The 25320-nt window shown below is 43.5% G+C and overlaps 1 protein-coding gene across 8 annotated transcripts in view; it reads right to left on the bottom strand.

Annotated features, from left to right (window-relative positions):
- VPS13D (vacuolar protein sorting 13 homolog D) overlaps positions 1-25320 on the bottom strand; it is a 183147-nt gene that overhangs the window by 120191 nt on the left and 37636 nt on the right. For all 8 annotated transcript variants that reach the window (XM_067472788.1, XM_067472783.1, XM_067472784.1 and 5 more), the window contains exons 17-29: positions 24977-25107; positions 21284-21416; positions 19011-21206; positions 15199-15347; positions 12557-13600; positions 10282-10372; positions 10028-10154; positions 8559-8739; positions 8160-8342; positions 6637-6841; positions 4676-4886; positions 2424-2595; positions 1161-1267 (exon numbers count right to left, since the gene is read on the bottom strand). In XM_067472788.1, the coding sequence (XP_067328889.1) occupies positions 1161-1267; positions 2424-2595; positions 4676-4886; positions 6637-6841; positions 8160-8342; positions 8559-8739; positions 10028-10154; positions 10282-10372; positions 12557-13600; positions 15199-15347; positions 19011-21206; positions 21284-21416; positions 24977-25107 (4930 nt within the window). The remainder of the gene's footprint in view (positions 1-1160; positions 1268-2423; positions 2596-4675; positions 4887-6636; positions 6842-8159; positions 8343-8558; positions 8740-10027; positions 10155-10281; positions 10373-12556; positions 13601-15198; positions 15348-19010; positions 21207-21283; positions 21417-24976; positions 25108-25320) is intronic.

The following is a 25320-nucleotide window of genomic DNA, read 5'->3' as shown; positions in this document are numbered from 1 at the left end:
TTCTCCCTTATCCCATTCCAACCCTTTCCTATGGCACACAGCAGAGGAATTGATCAGCAACTGAACATACTGGAGAGGACTGGAGAGAATTCACAATGGTTTATAGGAGTTATAGGGACTGGGATGCATAGTTCATCTGCAATCTAAGAGCACTCTGAACTGCACCAAAGATGGACCTGGAACTCACTTGGCACACAGACCCACCATGGGCAATTGTCCATACTCGCAGAGTTTAGGGGTGATTACCCTGAGAGTTGTAGTTCACCCTTATCCAGAGAACAGTGAACTCAGCCAATGATGAATCTGGACCAAATTTGGCACACAGAACCAACATGGCCAATTGCGCATAATGGCTGAGCTTGGGGGTGATTGCCCTGGGAATCTGGGAGTTGTAGTTCACCGTTACCTAGATATCACTGAACCCAGCTGCTGTTGGATCTGGACCAAACTTGGCACACAGATCCAACATGGCCAACTTTAAGTAATGGCAGAGTTTGGGAATTACTGACCCACGATTCTGGAAATTGCAGTTCACCCACATCCTTATGCATTTTCTAATGGGAGCATTAATTAAAAAACAAAAAGAAAGACTGTCTTTTTTTTAATAAATAGCATCACACATTACCAAACTGATATTACCAAACTTCACAAAACAAATAATGCCTTCTCAAATAACCCGGGCACCGCCGGGTCCCCAAGCTAGTACAATAATAAAATAATAATAATAAAACTTTATTTATACCCTGGTCCATCTCCCCCAGGGGACTCGGGGCAACTTACATGAGGCCATGCCCATCAGTACAATAAACACAATATTACACAAAAACGTAACAAAACCAGAAAATAAAATATATAAAATGCAAAACCAATATAATAGACGACACAGCAACAAAATCAAACATTAAAACACAGGGGAATTTCACTGGGCGGGGCCAAATTCAAGGATAAAATTCAAAATTTAAAACACTGGGAGAATTGGCAATGTAAAATTGTCAGGAACTTATTACAACCTAATAAAAAAATCATTAAAAAAATATCTCTTCCTTTCCCTTCTGTTAAGGTGAACATTGAAAAAACATAGTTGTACACACAAGAATGTCCACAGAGGAGAGCAGGAAGAAGGGAAACACAAGAGAAGACATGGACGGAAGGACACATACCTGGCGAGGGAGCCATGCTTCCCTTGCGGATTCGTCAACTCCAGGCTTACGTTGACCATGTCGATGAGGAAAGACATGCAAGTGTACACCTCTCCGCTCAGAACCGTCTGCAAGGAGAGAGAGGAAAAAGCACTTTTGTGAGGATTCTTGATCTCGGCATGAGCATCACAATTGTACTGATTGATATACTGTATATACTCGAGTATAAGCCTAATTTTTCAGCCCCCTTTTTAGGCTGAAAAAACTCTCCTCGGCTTCTTCTCAAGTCAAGGTTATTTGTTATTTTACTCTGTTATTAGTATTATTAGTAGTATATTAGTTTTATTTCATGTATTATTTTACTCTATTATTATTATTACTACTACATTTATTATTTTACACTATTTATGCTTATTATTACATTTATTATTTTACTCTATTATTACACTTATTATTGCATTTCCATTATTTTAATTTATTATTATTACATTCTTTATTTTACACTATTTATGCTTATTATTACATTTATTATTTTACTTTAATATTGCATGTATTATTTTACTCTATTATTAAATTTATTATTTTACTCTATTATTACACTTATTATTGCATTTCCATTATTTTACTTTATTATTATTATTACATTTTTTATTTGGCACGGATACTCCATCTGCCCAAATGTGAACACTGGTGGAGTTTGGGGAAAATAGACCTTGACATTTGGGAATTGTAGTTGCTGGGATTTATAGTTCACCTACAATCAAAAAGCATTCTGAACTCCACCAATGATGGAATTGAACCAAACTTGGAACACAGAACTCCCATGACCAACAGAAAATGCTGGAAGGCTTTGGTGGGCATTGACTTTGAGTTTTGGAGTTGTAGTTCACCTACATCCAGAGAGCACTATGGACTCAATAAATGATGGATCTGGACCAAACTTGGCACAAATACTAAGTATGCCCAAACGTGAACACTGGTGGAGTTTGGGAAAATAGACCTTAACATTTGGAGGTTGTAGTTGCTGGGATTTATAGTTCACCTACAATCAAAGAGCATTCTGAACCCCACGAACGATGGAATTGAACCAAACTTGGCACACAGAACTCCCATGAGCAACAGAAAATACTGTGCATCCTGATGGTCTTTGCTGACACCTCTAACACGCTGCTCATGACCCTCAGGTTGAGAAACGCTCGTCTACGGGATGATGAGTATGGGCATGCTTTAAGCCTTGGGGCTGATGACAAACAGACAAGCCAACAGACAAACAGGCCCTCTCACGTGTATTCTCGGGTCTTGCAAATCGTACGGCCGCATGAATTCTTCAATCGGTTCCCCCAAATTGTTCTCCAGGAGCCCTCGGATCAGCTTGTATTTGTCCAGATCCAGGGAGCAAAGGACCGAGGACAGGATGCCGTGAACGGAGATATCCGGAACCATGTGACTTATCTCCCTAGAAGGCGAAGGATTTGAAGTGCGTGAGTCGCTAAACCTGACAACAGTCCCTGAACTGCTAATAGGGAAAAAGTTTTGAGATGACAACCATTTTTCTCAGGAATACAATGAAACCTTGACCTACAAGTGACCCAACTTATGAGTTTTATTTTTTAAATTCTTTTTCACGTATCACTTTACTCCCCTTGCAATTTGATCCCATTTTACCAAACTTATTGTTTAATCGAGTTTTATTGTGTTTTTAATTTATTTTAGTTAAAATATCACAGGTGTTACTGTTTGCTTGTGTATTTTTGTCTTTTACCTTATAAACAATAAACAGATCTATCTATCTATCATCTATCTGTTGTCTATGTTGTGGCTCAGCGTCTTGACAGTGAAGCTACTACCGGTTGTAGGAGAAGGAGGAGTGATGCTGAGTCTGAGCTGGATCAGCGTCAGCTGAAGCGTATTCGAGATATATTCTTGGCACCTAGCGACACGGAAGATTTTGCAGGGTTTGGACCCGAGGATCTGGAAGTAAGGGATTACCGGGGAGTAAAGCGGTTTGCCAATGAGCCTGATAGTGATGAGGAAACTTTGAGTAAACGGCTTAAAGATACAGCTGACAATTCCAGTGCAGATGAACTGGAAGCCAGTAATGAGGAGATGGAGGAGGAATTGGACTGGACTCGGGTTAGGGAAATTCAAGACATATGCAATCAACCCACGTCCAGTGACAAGTTCGAGGGATTCCAAAATACATGGCAGTAAGGTACATCTTGGCAGGATCCTGGACTAGATCAACGATGGCAGCATTGGCGAGGTAACGAGCCAGCAGCTGAGGGAGATGACCCAGATGATAGCGATGATAGCCAATCAAGCGATAGTGACTGCTAATAAAAATGGGAGCTCTGGGTTGTGTAGCTTTGCAGAGGACAAAGCATTGTATCCGGTCTTTGTGCTGCCTAACCTCTGTTTGGGTCCTGGGTTTCCAGTTATTGTGTCTTCTTGTGCCTTGACTTCGGATTGGACTACGTGAGTGACTTCTCCTTGCCCCTGACTTTGGAAACGTTCCTGGACCACGCAACTGTTTTCTGGACTTTGTTTACTGCTCTTGCCTGTGTATGACCAAGGACCGTTTGACTCCGTGTTTATCAACACCATCGTTTGCTCCTGCTTTCCTTTTTCCCTGAGTTTGAGTCCTGGGATAATCTGGCTTTTCTCCCTCCTTTGTTTACTTGCCTGAAGGCCTTTTGTTTTGTTAACTAGCACTGCTGTTCAAGTGCTGTTAGTCTACCAGAGACTCATTAAATACTTTTGCTAACCCTTAAACTGCTGTGTGAGACAATTTTTGGTGCCCAGTCACAACAGTCTATCTATCTATGTCAAAGTATTTCTATCTGTTCATCTGCCTGAACCACAAAAGCTATACCTTTGTCTATTTTTATTTTTGTCTTTTATTGTTGACTAGCTGTACCTGCCACGCGTTAATGTGGCCAAACTTCCCTCCCTCATTCTTTCCTTCCTTCCCTCTTTCCTTCCTTTCCTCTATTTCTTTCCCTTCCTATTTCTCTTCTTTCTTCCATCTCTACCTGTTTCTTTCCCCCCTTCTTTGCTCTTTGGTAGCATCCTTCCTTCTTTCCTTCCTTCCCTGTCTTTCGTTCCTTCTCTCCTTCTTTCCCTCTCTTTTTCCTTTTACTTTATTTCCTTCCCTCCTTCCTTGCTTCTCTTTCTTTCTTTCCTTTCTTCTTTCCCTCCCTCCTTGTCTCCTTCCTTCCCCCTTTCCCTCGTTACTTCTTGACTGTCCCTTCCATTTAATTTGTATTATATAATATTATCTATCTATCTATCTATCTATATATATATATATATATATACACACACAATAGTAACATATTATATAGTAATATATATAACAATATATAAAATATTGTATTTATGTCTTACATAGAAAGAAGGAAAGGAAGAAGGAAGGAAGGAGGGAACGAAGGGAAGCAAAAGAAAGAAGGAGGGAGAGGAATACGTCAAAACCATCTCCCATCTATCTTCCATTTTCGATTTTTAAGATGAAATTAAGAGAGCGGCGTATCACTCACTTGTCCAAGTTCCTTTCGACTTGCAGCTTGAGCCGGAAAGGTTCGGTCAAGAGGCTCCCACCCGCCTGACGGATCACAAAGGACGGGAAGGTCAGGTCAGCCTGGGCCTCTTCCGTGGCCTCGGAATATTCCCGGGAGAACCGTTCCGCAGTGAAAATATCCATGTCCTGAAGGTCCACCACAATGCAGTCTAACAGACAGACGTGCTCCTCTGCGAAAGACAAATTCGGAAACGTGCGGCTTACCCTACATTCTCTGCAACAGTCTTTTCAGCTTCTAAAAAAGCCAATGGGATACTGGGCTGCATCAAAAGATGTCTAATGCCCAGATCCAAGGGAAGTTATGGTGCCTTTGGTTAGACTTCTTTCCCTGGAATCACACTATGTCCTGTTCTGGGCCCTACAGTTCAAAAGAGAAACTGGTTGCATTCCAGCCCAGAAAACCCTCTGACTTTAAACACCGCACAGCTGTGTAAAATGCAAGCCGTTTATTGAAGATATTTAAAAGCAATAGCAGTAAAAAGCAATCCACAAAAATAGGTAAGTCCAATTAGGTATAAAGATAGATAGGAACAAATAGTCCAGGAAATTAGTCCATCAGTTCATGAAAATAAACACTGGAACTTCCAAGGGAAAACCCCAAAACTTGAGTATGACTCAAATAAGACACTTCAGCATGGAAATTATGAGGCCCTTACCACAGGAATCTATCCAAGGCAAGGCTTCCAGGGACCTGAGATAAAGTCTTGACTCAATTCCAACTTTGCTTCGTCTGACTACAGATTCTGTACTTGGTACTTTTATCCCTTAATCTACTCTATATCCCAAGCGGCCAGGAATGGATTTCTTCTCAGCCTTGAATCTGCTATCAGTCGCTCCTGCAATCTGGCAGAGCGCCTAGTTTGTTTTTATTTGCTGACTGAAAGCACTTCTCCTATCTACTGGCTCATTAATTTCTGCAGCTGGAGGAAGGGAAGGATGGAAGGAGAAAAGACGGAGAGAGGGAAGGAGGGGGGAAAGAGGGAAGGAAGGAAGGGAGGAAAGGAAGGGGAAGGAAGGATGGACGAGGGGAAGGAGGGAGGAAAAAGAGAAGGAAGGAAGAAAAAGGAGAAAAGAAGGATGGTTGGAAGGAAGGGAAGGCTAAAGGAAATAGAAAAAGAAGGAAAGACAAAAGGGAAGGAAGGAGAGAGAGGGGGAGAGAGAGAGAGGGAAGGAAGGAGGGAAGAGGGAAGGAAGGAAGGATGAAAGGGTGGAAGGGAAGGATGGAAGGAGATAGAGGGAGAGAGGGAAGGAAGGAAAGAAAAGCAAAGGAAGGAAGGATGGAGGGGAAGGAGGAAAGAAAAAGAGAAGGAAGGAAGGAAGGGAAGGATAAAGGAAATAGAGAAGGAAGGAAGAAAGGGAGGATGGGAAGGATGGGAAGGATAAAGGAAATAGAGTAAAGGAAGGAAAGACAAAAGGGAAGGAAGGAAAAGAAGGAGAAAAGGGGAGAGAGAGAGGAAAGCGGGAAGGAAGGAAGGACGAAAGGCTGGAAGGGAAGGATGAAAGAAGAAAAAGGGAGGGAAGGAAGGGAAGGACGAAAGAAAGAGAAGGAAAAAAATAGGATGGAAAGAAGAAGAAAGAGGGAGAAAGGGAAGGAAGGACGAAGGAGGAAGGGAGAAAGAGGAAAGAGACTAAGGAAGGGAAGGAGGGAGGAAAGAGAGGAAGGACTAAAATTGTGTTCCTAAACCATTTCTGCTCATTCTTCTTCCCCCTCCCATCTCATTGGGTCAACTTTCTGTAGAAGAGAAACTACTTTCAAAGTAAGGACTGCACAATTAAACAGGAAATCACACTTTCAAACAGAAACAGAACTTTTTCAAAAACTTTGTTGCATAGAGTTATCAAGTGGTGCTCAACGAGAACCGGAGAAGCACCAGGGACGGAAGGACCAAGAGAATCCACTTCCGGCTCTCGTCAACTTACCAGGACTTGCTGGGGCTGGCAAAGCGGGAGATTTGGGTGGTTTATTCGCACCGACTGCTGCGGACTCACTTTTCGGTCTATTCAGATTTGGTCCCGAGGATGACGATTTCATGAACAGACCATCCGCCTTGGACTCGTCAGCGCTCGGGGTTTTCTTCATGCTGTGTTTGGGGGTCCCCAGTGGCGAAGAGAGTGGAACAGAATCCTGGTGTAAAATGAGAGGAAGGGGAGGCTCTGTGTCCAAATACTTCTAGTAACTATTTCCAATCAGATCATTTAATTTGCAGAATAACAATACTTAAAGGGTGGTTGCCAAATTGCAAATGTGGAGCGCCAGCCTTGACTAATCTAGAGTCAGATGAAGGTAAACATGCACACATGCAATCAAACTTCCTTTGCCCTCTTTCCTATCTGCACTTTTCCCCCTCTCAGCTCTATCCTTCAATTCGGCATTTCTCTAACCATTAAATTCAGCATCCCTCTATCCTTCGGTATCTCTCCGTCAATTCGGCATCTCTCTAGCCATAAATTCAATTTGGTATCAATCCTTCAATTCGGCATCTCTCTATCCGTTAACTCGGCATCAATCTATCCTTCAATTCGGCATCTCTCTATCCGTTAATTCGGCATTTTTCTATCCTTCAATTTGGCATCTCTCTATCTGTTAATTCGGCATCTCTCTATCCTTCAATTCAGCATCTCTCTATCCTTCAATTCGGCGTTTTTCTATCCTTCAATTTGGCATCTCTCTATCCTTCAATTCGGCATCTCTCTATCCTTCAATTCAGCATCTCTCTATCCTTCAATTCGGCGTTTCTCTATCCTTCAATTCGGCGTTTCTCTATCCTTCAGTTTGGCATCTCTCTATCCGTTAATTTGGCATCAATCTATTCTTCAATTCGCCATTTCTCTATCCTTCAATTCGGCATCTCTCTATCCGTTAATTCAGCATCTCTCTATCCTTCAATTCGGCATCTCTCTATCCGTTAATTCGGCATCTCTCTATCCTTCAATTTGGTGTTTCTCTATCCTTCAATTTGGCATCTCTCTATCCGTTAATTCGGCATTTCACTATCCTTCAATTCGGCATCTATCCATTAATTCGGCATCTCTCTATCCGTTAATTCAGCATCAATCTATCCTTCAATTTGGCATCTCTCTATCAGTTAATTCGGCATCTCTCTATCCTTGAATTCGGTGTTTCTCTATCTTTCTATCTTTCAATTTGGCATCTCTCTATCAGTTAATTCGGCATCTCTCTATCCTTCAATTCGGCGTTTCTCTATCTTTCTATCTTTCAATTCGGCATTTCTCTATCCGTTAATTCGGCATCTCTCTATTCTTCAATTCGGTGTTTCTCTATCCTTCAGTTCGGCACCTGGGCATCTCTCTATCCTTCAATTTGGCACCTGTAAATTCGGCATCTCTCTATCCGTCATTTCAGCATTTCTCCTTTCATTCAGCAGCAGTCTTTGATGTGAAATATCTGCAACAATAAGCAATGAGCCGTAAACAAGCCTCACCTTATCTTTGAGGGAGAAGGTGCCGGCGGTCCCTGCAAAGAGGAACCGGTTCTTGACCTTCAGCTTCCCGAGGTTGGCGACGATGAGATGATTGGACCTAGAGCTTTCTGGGATGAGGAGGACGGGAGCCCCGGCTTCAATGTCCAAGAGGACCCTGGAGGCGCGCTGGGCCTGGTCTCTCACCTTGGGGACAAAAGATCGGGTCATTCGTGACAAACAAGTGAAGTGGGATCTAAACGGGGAAGGAAGAGAAGGTAGGAGGAAGGTACCAGATGATTCCCAATTACTACTGTAACAGAATTAAGATGAATTTCATGGACGTTTGCAATCGATGAAGGAACTGGGAGTCAGACAGTAGGTCAAGGAAGGAGTTAGGAGTCAAAAGGAGATATACTGTACCATCTGTCCCTCGATAGCTGCTCTCTGGCGGCCCAAGACATCCTGAAGCTGAGTGAAGTGCTGGATGAAAGACACCACTTCCGCTTGGAAACGCTGTGTGTGGACGTACCGCACCGACGCCATGCGCAGGCTGATGCGCACATCGCAATCCCTCTGAAGCAAAGGATCGGGCCGGCCGTACCTTGAGGGATGACAAGGCAACTCATGTGTTCTGCAGTTGGCCCACCACTGTTTTGGCATTTGTGGATGTGATTATTATTCACATATTTGATTACAAGGTTCTCTCTATGGGTTTCTAGCTCTTCTATGGTCAATCTCTGCTAGAGGGCTGAGATTCTGAGAGGGAATCCCTCTCCAGTTCCTCCAGTATGATCCAACAGAAGAAACTAGACCAGCGTTTCTCAACCTGGGGGTCGGGACCCCAGGTGGGGTTCCGTGAGGGGGTGTCAGAGGGGTCGCCAAAGACCATCAGAAAAAAAACAGTATTTTCTGTTGGTCATGGGGGTTCTGTATGGGAAATTTGGCCCAATTCTATCATTGGCGGGGATCAGAATGCTCTTTGATTGTAGGTAAACTATAAATCCCAGCAACTACAATTCCCAATTGTCAAGATCTATTTTCCGCAAACTCCACCAGTGTGGCATACTGGGTATCCATATCAAGTTTCGTCCAGATCCATCATTCTTTGAGTCCACAGTGCTCTCTGGATGGAGGTGGACTACAACTCCCAAACTCTAGGTCAATGCCCACCAAATCCTTCCAGTATTTTCTGTTGGTCATGGGAGTTCTGTGTTCCAAGTTTGGTTCAATTCCATCACTGGTGGAGTTCTGAATCCTCTTTGATTATAGGGGAACTATAAATCCCAGCAACTACAGCTCCCAAATGACAAAATCAACCCCCCAACCCCACCAGTATTCAAATTTTGGTGTATTGGGTATTTGTGCCAAATTACATCCAGCAAATGAAAATACATCCTGGATATCAGATATTTACATTACGATTCATAACAGGAGCAAAATGACAGTTGTAAAGTAGCAACGAAAATAATGTTATAGTTGGGGGTCACAACAACATGAGGAACTGCATTAAGGGGTCCCAGGATTTGGAAGGTTGAGAAACACTGAACTAGACATTCCTGGATATCAGGTATTAACATTACGATTCGTAACAGGAGCAAAATGACAGTTGTGAAGTAGCAACAAAAATAATGTTATGGTTGGGGGTCACAACATGAGGAACTGCCTTAAGGGGTCCCAGGATTCGGAAGGTTGAGAAACACTGAACTAGACATTCAGAGGGCTAACTGTACAATTCAGGCCTATTGTGGGCATCGAGGTAAACTCGGACCACAAAAAGTCTTGACTAGAATGCCATCCCAGGACATTTTTTATTCACTTTCACTTGGCCTGTGAAATTAACCCTAGCAAAAGTGGATGCAATCAAACAATGAGAAATCTCCACCGCCTACTTGTATACTTGGAAGATGAAGGCCTCTTCCCCACTGGTGGTGAAGCGTTCTCTGTAAAGCTCTCCGTGCGACGTTAGATCGCTTAGGGACAAGCTCCCGATGCTTCCGTGGAGGGACAGGTCCCCTTCTAATGTAAACACAAGGACACAAACAGCATTCGGACACCCAGGCGGGATAGCAGAGCTGCCGAAGGACATAACCGAGAGCAACGTCCTTACGAAAACCAACTACTTCTAAGATATAGGCAGACTCACCAATCATGTCCACGTGAGTGATCAGTTTGGAGACGTTGGCCTTGGCCAGTTCGTTGGTGGCCTTGTTCAGAACCAAGGAGAGCGAATGGACCTGATTGAGAAGAAAGAATGAAGAATAAAAACGTCTAAAAATATACGTATGCTACAGATCTGCAAGAAAATTGGCTAAAAATGCTACATTGCTGGTACACAACATCAAAAAAATTAGGGACAATGTACAAAAACATGGATAAAAATGCTGGAAGCGTAAGACACATAAAGGGTCTTTCTATCATATGTGGTGGTCCTGCGATAAAATAATAATAATAATAATAATAATAATAATAATAATCTTTGTTTATACCCCGCCACCATCTCCCCGGTGGGGACTCATAGCGGCTTACATGGGACCAAGCCCGGACAACATATTACAGCAACATATTATAAAATCAAAACATAAACAACAAAAAACAACATCATCAGAATACATCTATATAAATAAAAATGTAATGTTCGTTTGTGGTATTCACAGAACTCAAAAACCCCTGGATGAACAGACACCAAATTTGGACACGATACACCTAACAACTCAATGTATGTCCTTCACTCATAAAAACACTGAAAAACACAGCAGAAGGGGCTTAAAAAGTCCCAAAAAGCTAAATGAGGAAAAGCTAAATGACAATACAGAAAAAAGGGAAGAGAAAGGGAAAGGGAGAAAAAAAAGAAAGAAAGAAAGAAAGAAAGAGGAAGGGCAAGAAAGAAGGAAAGGGAGAAGGAAACATGGAAGCAAAGAGAGAAGGAAGGAAAGAGGTAGAGAAGGAAGAAAGGGGAGAAAGAGGGAGGTAAAGAAAAAGGGGGAGGAAGGAAAGTCAGAAAAGGAAGGAAGGTGAGAAGGAAAGAAAAAAGGGAAAGAGGAAGTGAAGGAAGGGGGAAGGGGAGAAGATGTAGAGAAAGAGGAAGGGAAGGGGAGAAGGAAAGAGAGAAGGAAGAAAAGAGAGACAGCAGAAAAGAAAGAAAAAAGGGGAAGGAAGGAAAGAGATAGAGAAGGAAGAAAGAAGAGAAAGAGGGAGGGAAAGAAAAAGGGGGAAGGAAGGAAAGTTAGAGAAGGAAGGAAGGAAAGAGGGAAAGAGGAAGTGAAGGAAGGGGGAAGGGGGAAAGATGTAGAGAAAGAGGGAGGGAAGGAAGGAAAGAGAGAAGGAAGAAAAGAGAGACAGCCGAAGAAAAAGAAAAAGGTGGAAGGAAGGAAAGAGATAGATTAGGAAGAAAAAAGAGAAAGAGGGAGAGAAAGAAAAAGGGGGAAGGAAGGAAAGGAAGGAAGGAAGGAAGGAGAGAAGGAAAGAAAAAAGGGGGGAAGATGTAGAGAAAGAGGGAGGGAAGGAAAAATTAAAGAGGGAAGAAAAGAGAGACAGCAGAAAAGAAAGAAAAAGGGGGAAGGAAGGAAAGAGATAGAGAAGGAAGGATGAAGAGGAGGAAAGACGGGAAAGAAGGAAGGAAAGAGGGAGTGAAGGAAAGAGGGAAAGAAGGAGAGAAAGAGGGAAGGTTGGCCACAGCAACGCGTGGCGGGTACAGCTAGTTAATAATAATAAGAAAAAAATAGTCATAAAATAAGATTCTAATAAACACTATCACAATAACGATAACAGTGTGCGGGCCACATGTACAGGATAAAACAATTTAAAAACTGTGATGAGATAAAATAGGAGCAAGACATTTACGGGGAACTCATAAAACACATGGATTTATGAGGTTGAACTTCCCATTTGGGGGGCGCGAGCTCCAGTAGGAGAAAAACATCGAGGGGTGCAAAATGTCATGGTGTGCACCTACTCACCAAAGGCACAGCGGAAGAGCCAGGTTTTAAGGTTCTTTTTAAATGTTTCTAGTGAAGGGGCTTTCCTGATCTCTCCAGGTAAAGAGTTCCAAAGTCGGGGAGCCACCTCCAAGGAGAAGGCTCTCTCCCTTGTACCCACAAGATGGGCTTGTAAAATATTGGGAAATGATACATTTCAACTGACCACCTTGATTAGCATTTAATGGCTAGAAACATTCACACCTAGCTCCAGCAGACAAAAGTCCTTTGTCCCACCCCGGTCTTTCCACAGATATATGAACCCATTTTCCCATTTCCAACAGACCTCACTACCTCGGAGGATGCTTGCCATAGATTCAGGCGAAACGTCAGGAGAAAATGCCTCTAGAACAACAACCCAGTGATTCCGGCCATGAAAGCCTTCAACAATACATATAAAGCAATAATTTAGGAAGTCTAGGAAGGAAGTTTGCTGCCTCCTACCTTCAGGTCGACTTTGGTATTGACGGTATCCTGTGCCTCCAAGGCAGGTGAGGCACTGGCTTCCGACTTGACGGGGAGCTGGATGTCTCCGGGCTGCGACTTCATGCTGTGATTTTCCGCGGTAGACCCAATCCCAAAGAAGTCCAGGATCACCACCCAGGTCTGCAGGGTGATCAAGACGTCCAAGCAGTTGAAGTCGATGTCCACGCTGCGGCTAATTTTGCCGTAGGATGTGGCAAACGCCGGGTGCTTCTTGTCCACCAGCAGGACGTTGATGTGGACCAAGGAGTCGTCGAAGTCGCTCTTTCCGGACGGCAGGCGCGACTCATCCGCTGTGGGAGAAGGGGGAGGCGTCAATGGACAACCCAAACCCTCGTCTTCCTTGAGCTTCTTGTGGGGGCCCCACGTGGGCCGCTGGTAAAACTGGAAGACGTTTGGGGCCTCCTCCATGTGTGAAGGAAGGGAGCGGGGCATGTCGGGATACTCAGCGTTGGAGACCGAGGGGCAAGACTGGGACAAGTACTCCTTGTGGGCCAAGCCGGACGGTTTGGGTGCCCCCCGCGAGACCATGAGGTTCTTGTACTGCGAGTCTGGGTTCTTCTCCAGAAGGTCCTCCATCAGAAGGGAACGTAAGGCAATCTGGATGGATAAGGTCTGAGGGTGGTCCTTAGAAAACTCAATGTCAAAATCTTGGAATTTCAAGCTAACCAAGCCTTGGGCTCCGAGGGTCAGGTCGCCGCTGAGCTGGACCTGGAGCTCAGAGATATGGAAGGTGGCTTGGATCTGGGTGAAGGACGGCGCAGTTTCCTTGACAGGGGCAAACTTGTTAGTCGGCGTGCCGAAGCCGGAATGACTGAAGAGCCCGTTTTCCTTTCTCTCGAGGGGAAAATCGGAGCTTGTGCTGCCAAGTAACGCCGACGGAGAATCAGAGCTGGGGCATTTAGACGACGGAAAGCTGGATGGCGGATTGGTCAAATCTTCATTGCAAACCAAGTTATCAAGAGTCTGTAAGACTTGCTCGTAAACGTGCTTGGCCAAAACCACCTGGATTAAAGGAGGGGGAGAGGTGAAATAAGCTCAAGATGACACTATGTGACAGGATGATTTCTGTTCCTGGGTTATACATGTTATTTTCCAACTGATTCTATCATAAAAACATGGGAAAAGTTTATTAAACTGCAGAAATTTGGGGTTTTGCAGGAAATCCTTCTATGGCACATTTATTTATTTATTATTTACGACATTTATATGCCGCCCCTCTCAACCCAAAGGGGACTCAGAGCGGCTTACAAGTAAAAAGTAAATACAATATATTATATTATTATCACAGCACAATATTAATATTATATATTACATTGTATTATTAGTAATATTTAATATAAAATATATAATTATAATATCATATCACAATTATTAGTGATAGTATATTGTATTACATTATAATATTATCAATTTTATATATATATATATATATATATATATATATACACACACACACAATATATTATATTACATTACATTACATTACATTACATTACATTACATTACATTACATTACATTATATTATATTATATTATAAGCACAGTGCAGGAGACAAGATGGAACTGCCTTCCTGGCCCCTCTCTTCACTCTGATCTCATTTGGCTATAGATTTTAAATGAATGAAGCCACTTTGAGCCTCCTTGTGCAGAGAAAAAGCAGGGTATAAATAAACATAATGATTATAATGATGATGAGTCTATATAAATAATAATGTAATGTTTCTTTGTGGGATTAACATAACTCAAAAACCACTGGACGAATTGACACCAAATCTGGACACTGTGTGGGAAGTTTGCCCCAATTCTGTTGTTGGTGGGGTTCAAAATGCTCTTTGATTGTAGGTGAACTATAAATCCCAGCAACTACAACTTCCAAATGTCAAGGTCTATTTTCTCCAAACTCCACCAGTGTTCCTATTTGGGCATATTGAGTATCCGTGCCAAGTTTGGTCCAGATCCATCACTGTTTGAGTCCACAGTGCTCTCTGGATGTAAGTGAACTACAACTCCCAAACTCAGGGTCAATGCCCACCAAACCCTTCTAGTGTTTTCTGTTGGTCATGGGAGTCTTGTATGCCAAGTTTGGTTTAATTCCACCATTGGTGGAGTTCAGAATGCTCTTTGAGTGTAGGTGAACTAGAAATCCCAGCAACTACAACTCCCAAATGAAAAAATCAATTTTTTGAGCGATGGTCACTCCTTGCGTTAGTAGGTGTCGTGTGTCCAAATTTGGTGGCAATTCATCAAGTGATTTTTGAGTTCTGTTAATCCCACAAACGAACATTACATTCTTATTTATATAGATATTACATGTAATATAATATATATATAATTATAATATCATATCATTATTATTAGTAGTATTATTATATTGTATTATATTATAATATTATAAATATTATATGTATATACAATATATTATATTATCTGTTATAGCGGCTAGTACTATAAAACACTTCTAAGTACAGACAAATATAGACAAGAAATTGGGATTTATAGACATGCATACCTTCTGGGACAAAATAACGACTGTCTCCAGAACACACATCTAACTCCATTCCCATAGTCGGAGGAAAAGCAAAACCGAGGTCTTTCCATACCTGCAAAGGGTTGACAAATTTCCCCTCGATCCGCATCAGGCTGGAAATCTCGACATCCTCTTCCGCGGAGAAAGCCAGCTCGGCGTCCCGCTCCACCGGGATTTTCTCCAGCTCAAATTGGATGGTTGCGTTGTTCAAAATGTGGAAAGCTACGTTTAAGGAGATACAGACAGGACGTAAAGTTTCCCCTTGACATTAAATCGAGTCGTGTCCGACTCTGGTGCTCGTTTCGAAGCTGAAGAGCCGGCGTAGACCATAGACGCCTCTATAGATGTGGCCAGCATGACTGCATGGAGCGGCGTTACCTTCCCGCCAAGGCGGTACCTATTGATCTACTCACATTTGAATGCTGTCGAACTGCTAGGATGGCAGAAGCTGGGGCTAACACTGGGAGCTCACCCCACTCCCCAGATTCGACCCGCTGACCTTTCAGTAAGCACGTTCAGCAGCTCAGCCGTTTAACCTGCTCTACCACCGGAGGCTCAACATGTTTATTTATTTATTTATGACACTTATATGCCGCCCTTCTCACCTCGAAAGGGGCCCCAGAGCAGCTTACAACTTATTTATTTATTTATTTACTTACTTTGCTTATATACCGCTGTTCTCAGCCCGGGGGCGACTCACAGCGGTGTACAACATAGACAGAACAAGGTACAAATTCAAGACACGATCTAAAATAATCAGTCCAGCATTAACCAAAAACATCATCATCCAACTAATATGTAAATACAGTATATTATATTATTACCATAGCACAATATTAGTATTATATATAACTATATTGTACTATACCATTATACTTTAGTAGTATTAGTAATATTACATGTAATATAAAATATATAATTATAATACTGTATTATTATTATTATTAGTAGTAGTAGTATATTGTATATACAATATATTATACTATACTATATTATATTATATGATACTATTAGCACAGTGCAGGAGACAAGATGGAACTGTCTTCCTGGCCCCCTCTCTTCACTCCGGTCCCAGAGCAGCAGTTATAATACAGTACTATAATATTATTACCATAGCACAATATTAGTATTATACAATACTATATTGTACTACACCATTATACTGTAGTATTATTAAAATGTAGTATTATAAAAATGAAATGCAAAGATACAGAATGGGTGACGCCTGGCTCGAGAGCAGTACGTGTGAAAAAGATCTTGGAGTCCTCGTGGACAACAAGTTAAACATGAGCCAACAATGTGATGTGGCGGCAAAAAAAGCCAATGGGATTTTGGCCTGCATCAAGAGGAGCATAGTGTCTAGATCTAGGGAAGTCATGCTCCCCATGCTCTATTCCGCTTTGGTTAGACCACATCTGGAATATTGTGTCCAATTCTGGGCACCACAATTCAAGAGAGATATTGACAAGCTGGAATGTGTCCAGAGGAGGGCGACTCAAATGATCAAGGGTCTGGAGAACAAGCCCTATGAGGAGCGGCTTAAGGAGCTGGGCATGTTTAGCCTGAAGAAGAGAAGGCTGAGAGGAGATATGATAGCCATGTATAAATATGTGAAAGGAAGCCACAGGGAAGAGGGAGCAAGCTTGTTTTCTGCTTCCTTGGAGACTAGGACGCGGAACAATGGCTTCAAACTACAAGAGAGGAGATTCCATCTGAACATGAGGAAGAACTTCCTGACTGTGAGAGCCGTTCAGCAGTGGAACTCTCTGCCCCGGAGTGTGGTGGAGGCTCCTTCTTTGGAAGCTTTTAAGCAGAGGCTGGATGGCCATCTGTCAGGGGTGATTTGAATGCAATATTCCTGCTTCTTGGCAGGGGGTTGGAGTGGATGGCCCATGAGGTCTCTTCCAACTCTTTGATTCTATGATTCTAGGATTCTATAGAATATAAAAAATATAATTATAATACCGTATTATTATTAGTAGTATTATATTGTATTACATTATAATATTATCAATATTATATGTATATACAATATATTATACTATTAGCACAGTGCAGGAGACAAGATGGAACTATCTTCCTGGCCCCCTCTCTTCACTCTGGTCCCAGAGCAGCAGTTATAATATAGTATTATAACATTATTACCATAGCATAATATTAGTATTATATATTACTATATTGAACTACACCATTATACTGTAGTATTATTAGTAATACTACATGTAATATAAAATATATAATTATAATACCTATTATTACTAGTATTATATTGTATTACATTATATTATCAATATTATATGTATATACAATATATTATATGATTAGCACAGTGCAGGAGACAAGGTGGAACTGTCTTCCTGGCCCCCTCTCTTCACTCTGGTCCCAGAGCAGCAGTTATAATATAGTACTATAATATTATTTCCATAGCATAATATTAGTATTCTATATTATTAGTATTCTATAATATTAGTATTCATAATATTAGTATTCTATATTACTATTTTGTACTACACCATTATACTGTAGTATTATTAGTAATATTACATGTAATATAAAATATATAATTATAATACTGTATTATTAGTAGTATTATATTGTGTTACATTATAATATTATCAATATTATATGTATATACAATATGTTATATTATTAGTACAGTGCAGGAGACAAGATGGAACTGTCTTCCTGGCCCCCTTTCTTCACTTTGGTCCCAGAGCAGCAATTATAATATAGTACTAAATTACAATTGTATTATAAACTTTGTCTTTACAGGAGGATCATCTTGCAGCATAGATTATATATTTATTATTATATTATATTATTTTGGTGTCCCCGGTGGCGCAGTGGGTTAAACCGCTGAGCTGCTGAATTTGGCCATGTTCTAGAAGCATTCTCTCCAATCAGGAACAGCTAATCATCTCTCAACAAAGGATTCCCCCAGGCAGTAACAAGCTACACCTAAAACCTGCCATCAAGGATGGTTAATTGAAACATTCACACCTGCCTCCAACAGGCAAGAGTTCTTTCTCCCACCCTGGACATCATTCCACAGATATATAAACCCAATTTTCCAGTAATATTGTATTATATTATAGTACAGTGCAGGAGACAAGATGGAACTGCCTTCCTGGCCCCTCTCTCACAACTGGAACAAACCTCACAACTTCTGAGGATGCTTGCCACAGATGCAGGCGAAACATCAGGAGAGAATGCTTCTAGAACATGGCTATACACCCCAAAAAACCTACAACAACCCAGTGATTCCGGCCATGAAAACCTTCGACATTATTAGCACAGTGCAGGAGACAAGGTGGAACTGTCTTCCTGGCCCCCTCTCTTCACTCTGGTCCCAGGGCAGCAATTATAATAGAATACTATAATATTATTACCGTAACACAAGTAACGTATGTTACTTGTTTTATTCGACAGCTCCCCAAATAACAAAGGAATGGCTACGAATGAATCTGAGCTCTTGACAACCAATAAGGAAGTAGTATCTGATAGTCACGGGCCCGATATTTGTCCCATTCGTTTCATTCGTGTTTCCGTTTTGTTCCGTCCATTCGGATGGCCCGAAACGGAAAGGCGCTCCTAAAATGAAAATGCAATCGATACAAAAGGCGGACGGGACTGCACAGAGCCTGACTCCTTACTCAGCGCTCGGGTGCAGGCTCGGATACGTAGGTCCAAGACCTTCACCCGTCGACCCTAACCCAGGCACTTTGGGCCTACGGGTGAAGTCCCCCCCCCAAAAAAGAAGAAATAATGAACCTGAAAATGAAAAAACAAATATCTAACTAATATTTTAGGAAGTTCAGATGAAAACAGATCAGGGCCCCACCAAACAGATCAAGGGAAGTCCCGAATGCATCTGATGTAACGTACCATGGCCTTTATGTAAGGATTCAAAGAAGTCATGCCGAGTGAATTGCGGGTCATCCTGACTGCTGTCACTCCCGCCGCCGGCGACCGAGGAAGCGCGCGGCACCTCTGACAAGCTTTCCTTCTTCCCCGTTAAATGGCTGCTGTTGAGCGAATACAACCGGATATCCCGGATTTCCACCTGCAGCCGGTCGTTTCTCAAGTTGTCTTCTCCTGCCACAAAGTTCTGGATCGAGATCTGCCCGAGATGTCCAACCAGCAGCTCAGGACTTCCAGGCTTCCGGGGTATCGACACGACCGGGGACTCGATGTTTACGTTCAGAATGAGTTTAATGGGCTCCGTTTTGGAGCGCGCCGGAACAAACTCCTCTCCTTCGCTGTTTTCCAAATTGAAGGGGTCCCTTGACCGCGGCGCCGTGTCAAACAGAGACACCATCTCGCTGTATTCGGCGGTCTTGGTGGCCAGGACAGTGGTCACGCGCGTCGCTGCGGTCTTCAGCATGCCGCGGAAGTTGTCCTCCAACTCGTCCATGGATAAGGCGAGCTCTTTCAAAAACTTTGCCGAGTGGTTGTAATGCAGCGAGGCCATCTTGAGATGGAGGGAACACTCCTCTTTCGACTGCTCGGCGAAAGTGAAGCTCAAAGCATCCGGAAGGTTCCCCGCATCATCGAACTGAAGAAACGCAGGCTTGAAACAGCTCACGTCCCGGATCAGGTTCTCGTACCGTACTGTATTCCCGATGCTCACAACATATTGGTTTTTAACATCCTGGGTCAAGTCCATCAGGTGCAGGCAGCCAAGAGATCCGTTGACGTCCAGCTTACTGCCCATGGAGACATTCACTTTGGTGCCACCGATGCTCGCCGTCGCGATCTTCCGGCCGAGTTTTTCCCCATTCATCACCGTGACGGTCCTAAGCAACAGGACGTTCAACCAGTGGATATCCACGGTGACTTCCGTATTTTGAGAATGGGTGAACTGGAAGGTTTCTATGTCACTGAGATGCCTCTCGGCCTCGGTCATCAACGGCTGAGGACTGGAATGGTCTTTCTCCTTTGGGAAGGACTTCTGGAGGAATCCAATCAACTCCACGATCGTTTCCGGATTGAGGATGATGTCCAGGTTGTTCATCTGCACCGATATCACTTGCAGAGAGCTGTCCAAGTTCATCGACGGGCACTCCGTGCTCACAAACTGGTATTCTAGTTTGATCAAGGACTCGTCGTGCGGAACGGAACGGCCCGTAGGCTCGCTCGCTGTGCCGGGATGTTTCCCATCCAGTGGACGGGCCTTTCCGGGCCCACCGACAGGGTACTGCGTCCGACTGTCCCGCAAACTCCCCGTCGGTACGTCCAAGCTGAGGTTCTTATGGGAAGCCACCAAAAGGTCAAAATCCGAGCCGTACGTCTGCATGGTGTCGACCAAAAGCAAGCCATGGACCGTGAGCGAGACCTCAGCATCGTAGGGCCGCTTAATGAAATGGGCGTTGGTGCCGAACACTTTGAGGACCGAGATGTACCGCCCATTGCTTTCCACTCCCAGCTGCATGCAGTTGACTTGGAACTCGGCGAGGAGGAGCTGGGATTCGACCAGGACTTCTTTGGTGTGTTGCTCCACCACCATCACGCTCTGGGTCAAGTTCATCACAGAGCTGTGCAAGCTTCCCCGTTGGTCCAGCTCAGTAGAGCTGGCCTCCTTCCTGGCCTGAGAAGGACTCGAGGTCCCGGAGTCGGACGCGCTCAGCCTCCCGAAGCAATTGCTCAGCGCCACGATTTTATCCTCGTTGATGTGGATCTTCAGGTCTGGCAAGTGCCCCGACAGGACCGCTCCAGGGTACTTGGGGTCCGACGTGTAAATCAACCTCCGCTCCAGCTGTAAATGGACGTTGAATTTCTCCACCACGTGGGTGGGGCCGACCGCGATGTCTTGTGCGTACTTCCAGTTGTCCCTCACACGCCCGACCATGATCTGAAGGTCCATGAAGGACAGGTTGTAAGTGTCGTACATTTTTTTGCTCATCAGGTGAGCCTGGAGCTGCTCTTCGCTGATTTCGACCCCTGCGAAGTCAAACTCCTTGTTCTCCGCGGATTCGGGAGGGGGGCTGCTGGGAGGGGTGGCGAGAGGCGTCTTGTACTCGTCGTCGCTGAAGTCGCTCAGCTCCAAGGAGGGGCCGCCCGAACTCTTCTTCTTGTGCTCCTCTATAAACAGAATGAGAAGAGATCATTAAAAAGAGATCACCCACAACTCCTCCAACTTTCCGCCTTCCTCCCCGTACCTTGAGAATTGGTAAGCAGCATTCTCCCCAAGTCAATCACAACCAAAACTGGGTCAGCAAATTTGAAATCGTCGGGGAAGATGACTTGCGGGGCGGAGATGTCCAGGCACACCGTCCAGCGTTTGCTGTCTTCCTAGAAAGAGAGTGAATACCTTTTTTCAAAAACGCAAGTTCTGTGCCTGGATTGAGTAGGCACGCATCCCACTCCGAAAACATCACCTTTCTAAAGATCTAAAAAATGGATTCCAAACATTCTTCAATCTGACATGCGTGCTGGAAACCATCCTTATTTTACACTAGCTGTACCCGCCACGCATTGCTGTGGCCAACCTTTCCTCCCTCTTTCTTTCCTCCCTTCCCTCTTTCCTTCCTTTCCTCTTTTTCTTTCCCTATCTCTCTTCTTTCTTCCATCTCTACCTGTTTCTTTCCTCCCTTTCTTTGCTCTTTAGTTACAGCCTTCCTTCCTTCCATATCTTTCGTTCCTTCTCTCTTTCCTTCCCTCTCTTTTTCCTTTCACTTTTTTATTTCCTTCTCTCCTTCCTTGCTTCTCTATCTTTCTTTCTTTCCTTCTTTCCCTCTCTCCTTCTCTCCTTCCCTCTTTCTCTCGTTACTTCTTGACTGTCCCTTCCATTTAGTATTGTATTTATATCTTACATAGAAAGAAGGAAAGGAAGGAGGGAGGAAGGAAAAAGGGAGGGAGGGAATGAAAGGAAGGAAGGAAAAGAAAGAAGGAGGGACAGGAAGGGAGAGAGGAAGGAGGGAGGGAAAGAAAGGAGGGGGATGAAGAAAGGAGGGAGGGAAGAAAATGAAGGGGAAGGAAATGAAGAAAGGGAAAGAAGGAGGAAAGGGAGGGAGGGAGGAAAAGAAGGAAAGGAAAAAGGAAGGAGGGACAGGAAGGAAGGAAAAAGGAAGGGAGAGAGGGAAGGAAGGGAAGGAAGGAAAAGAAAGAAGGAGGGACAGGAAGGGAGGGAGGAAGGAAGGAAGGAGGAAGGAAGGAGGGAAAGAAAGGAGGGGGATGAAGAAAGGAAGGAGGGAAGGAAATGAAGGGGAAGGAAATGAAGAAAGGGAAAGAAGGAGGAAAGGGAGGGAGGGAGGAAAAGAAGGAAAGGAAAAAGGAAGGAGGGGCAGGAAGGAAGGAAAAAGGAAGGGAGGGAAGGAAGGAAGGGAAGGAAGGAAAAGAATGAAGGAGGGACAGGAAGGGAGGGAGGGAGGGAGAAAGGAGGAAGGAAGGAGGGAAAGAAAGGAGGGGGATGAAGAAAGGAGGGAGGGAAGGAAATGAAGGGGAAGGAAATGAAGAAAGGGAAAGAAGGAGGAAAGGGAGGGAGGAAGGAAAAGAAAGAAAGGAAAAAGGAAGGAGGGAGGAAGGAAGGAGGGAAAAAAAGGAGGGGGATGAAGAAAGGAGGGAGGGAAGGAAATGAAGGGGAAGGAAATGAAGAAAGGGAAAGAAGGAGGAAAGGGAGGGAGGGAGGAAAAGAAGGAAAGAAAAAAGGAAAGGGACAGGAAGGAAGGGAAGGAGGGAAAGAAGGAGAAGGAAAAAAGAAAAGGAAAGGGAGGAAAGAAGGGAAGGGAGGGAGAGAAGGAAGGTCCTTCATTCAAGCACCGTGGACTTTCCTTGCCTCCTCCTCCTCCTCCTCCTCCTCCTCCCCTTCTTCCTTGCGTGGAGCACTCTATTGCTGCTGCTGGCACTTTCCAACAGGGAAAGGAGAAGGAGGAGACTGCTCTCCTGACATAGGAGGGGAAGAGAAGGGGCTCCATGCGGCAAGCCTCCCCCTCCACTCCACTCGCTTGTGTGTGTGTGTGGCTTTAACAGCCGGCTGTTTCCCCATGAGGAGGAGGAGGAGGGGGGCGTGGCCATGGGTAGACATGCAGTTTCTCCTTTGTGGACATGCAGTTTAGAAGTCCTTTCTGCTTTATGTTTTCATTGGGGTTTTTTTTGAGTGGAGAACATACATTGGGTTGTTAGGGACATCGTGTCCAAATTTGGTGTCAATTGCCCCAGTGGTTTCTGATTTCTGTGAATAGCACAAACGAGCATTACATTTTTATTTATATAGATCTACTCAAACTGTAGGTCAGCATTTCTCAACCTGGAAGTCGGGACCCCTGAGGGGGGTCGTGAGAGGGCGTAGAGGGGTCGCCAAACACCATCAGAAAACACGTATTTCTGATAGTCTTAGGAACCCCTTTAGCAGAGAAGGTTGAAGATCTCTCTGTCTGTCCTCCTCTTCCTTTTTGGAAGCATTTTCTATTGGTCACAGGGGTTCTGTATGTCATCAGTTGGGGACCCTTCCCCACAGCACCAACTGCTGCACTGGGCCAGAGTGAAAAGAGAGGGGGCCAGGAAGACAGTTCCACCTTGTCTCATGTGCTATGTTAATAATATAATATATTGTATATACAGATAATATTAATAATATTATAATGTAATACAATATAATACTACTAACAATAATATGGTATTATAATTAAGTACATATAATATTTATAATATTATAATGTAATATGATATAATACTACTAATAATGATATGATATTATAATTATATATATATATATATATCTTAAATTGCATGTAATATCAATATATATAAAAATGTTCTGTTTGTTTGTGGGATTAACATAACTCAAAAACTACTGGACGAATTGCCGCCAAATTTGGCCACAAAACACCTACTAACCCAAGGAGTGACCATCACTCAAAAAAATATATATTTAATTTTGTCATCTGGGAGTTGTAGTTGCTAGGATTTATAGTTTACTTACAATCAAAAGAGCATTCTGAACTCCACCAATGATGGAATTGAACCAAATGTGGCACACAGGACTCCCCTGACGAACAGAAAATACTGGAGGGGTTTAGTGGACATTGACCTTGAGTTTGGGAGTTGTAGTTCACCTACATCCAGAGATCACTGTGGACTCAAACAATGACGGATCTGGATCAAACTTGGCATGAATATTCCATATGCCCAAATATGAAGACAGATGGTGTTTGGGGGAAATAGACCTTGACATTTGGGAGTTGTAATTACTGGGATTTATAGTTCACCTACAATCAAAGAGCACTCTGAACACCACCAACAATGGAATTGAACCAAACTTGACACACAGGACTCCCCCGGCCCAACAGAAAACAGTAGAAGGGTTTGGTGGGCATTGACCTTGCGTTTGGGAGTTATAGTTCACCTACATCCAGAGAGCACTGTGGACTCAAACAATGATGGATCTGGATCAAACTTGGCACGAATATTCCATATGCCCACGTGACACTATTTCCTGTGCTGGTCAATGACCGAAATAAATGTTTTGATTTGATATTCCATATGCCCAAATATGAAGACAGATGGTGTTTGGGGGAAATAGACCTTGACTTTTGGGAGTTGTAGTTACTGGGATTTACATGATGATTCATAACAGCAGCAAAATTACAGTTATGAAGTAACAACGAAAATAATGTTATGGTTGGGGGTCACCACAACCTGAGGAACTCATTAAGAAGGTGGAGAACCACTGCTGTAGGTGAACATCTAACACGCAGAAGTCCGTTTTGGGGTATTTCTCAACAGCAGCACCTATTTCTTGTACGACACAAGCGCCCAACCTGTTGGCCCTCCTTTTTGCACAGCGGAGTTTGACTTTTTCCACACATGGTTTGGTGAAAGGACCAAGTCGTCATTCTCTCCCGTTCACTTACAATGAAATCCCCCACAAGCAAACGGTCGATGGTTTGCCGGATCTCCGCTTTGGTCTGCATTTTCAGCTTGTTGTACTGCCTCCGCGCGGCTTCCGCCACTCGCAACTCTAGTTCGGACTGGCATCCGAAACCTTAAAAAAATGTGCAGGCGTTACAATAGAATTAAACATTGAAACTACTAAAAATATTTATTTATTTATTTATTCGCAACATTTATATGCGGCCCTTCTCAGAGGGACTCAGAGCGGCTTACATTAGTTGGGAGCACACACACACCCCCAGCACCAACCGCTGCTCTGATATCAGAGTGAAGAGAGGGGCCAGGAAGACAGTTCCATCTTCCC

Source organism: Anolis sagrei, chromosome 13 (genome assembly GCF_037176765.1).
Source record: "Anolis sagrei isolate rAnoSag1 chromosome 13, rAnoSag1.mat, whole genome shotgun sequence".
NCBI classification, from domain to species: Eukaryota; Metazoa; Chordata; class Lepidosauria; order Squamata; family Dactyloidae; genus Anolis; species Anolis sagrei.
The sequence above is the reverse complement of the archived record's forward strand: the minus strand, read 5'-3'. Positions and strand labels throughout refer to the sequence as shown.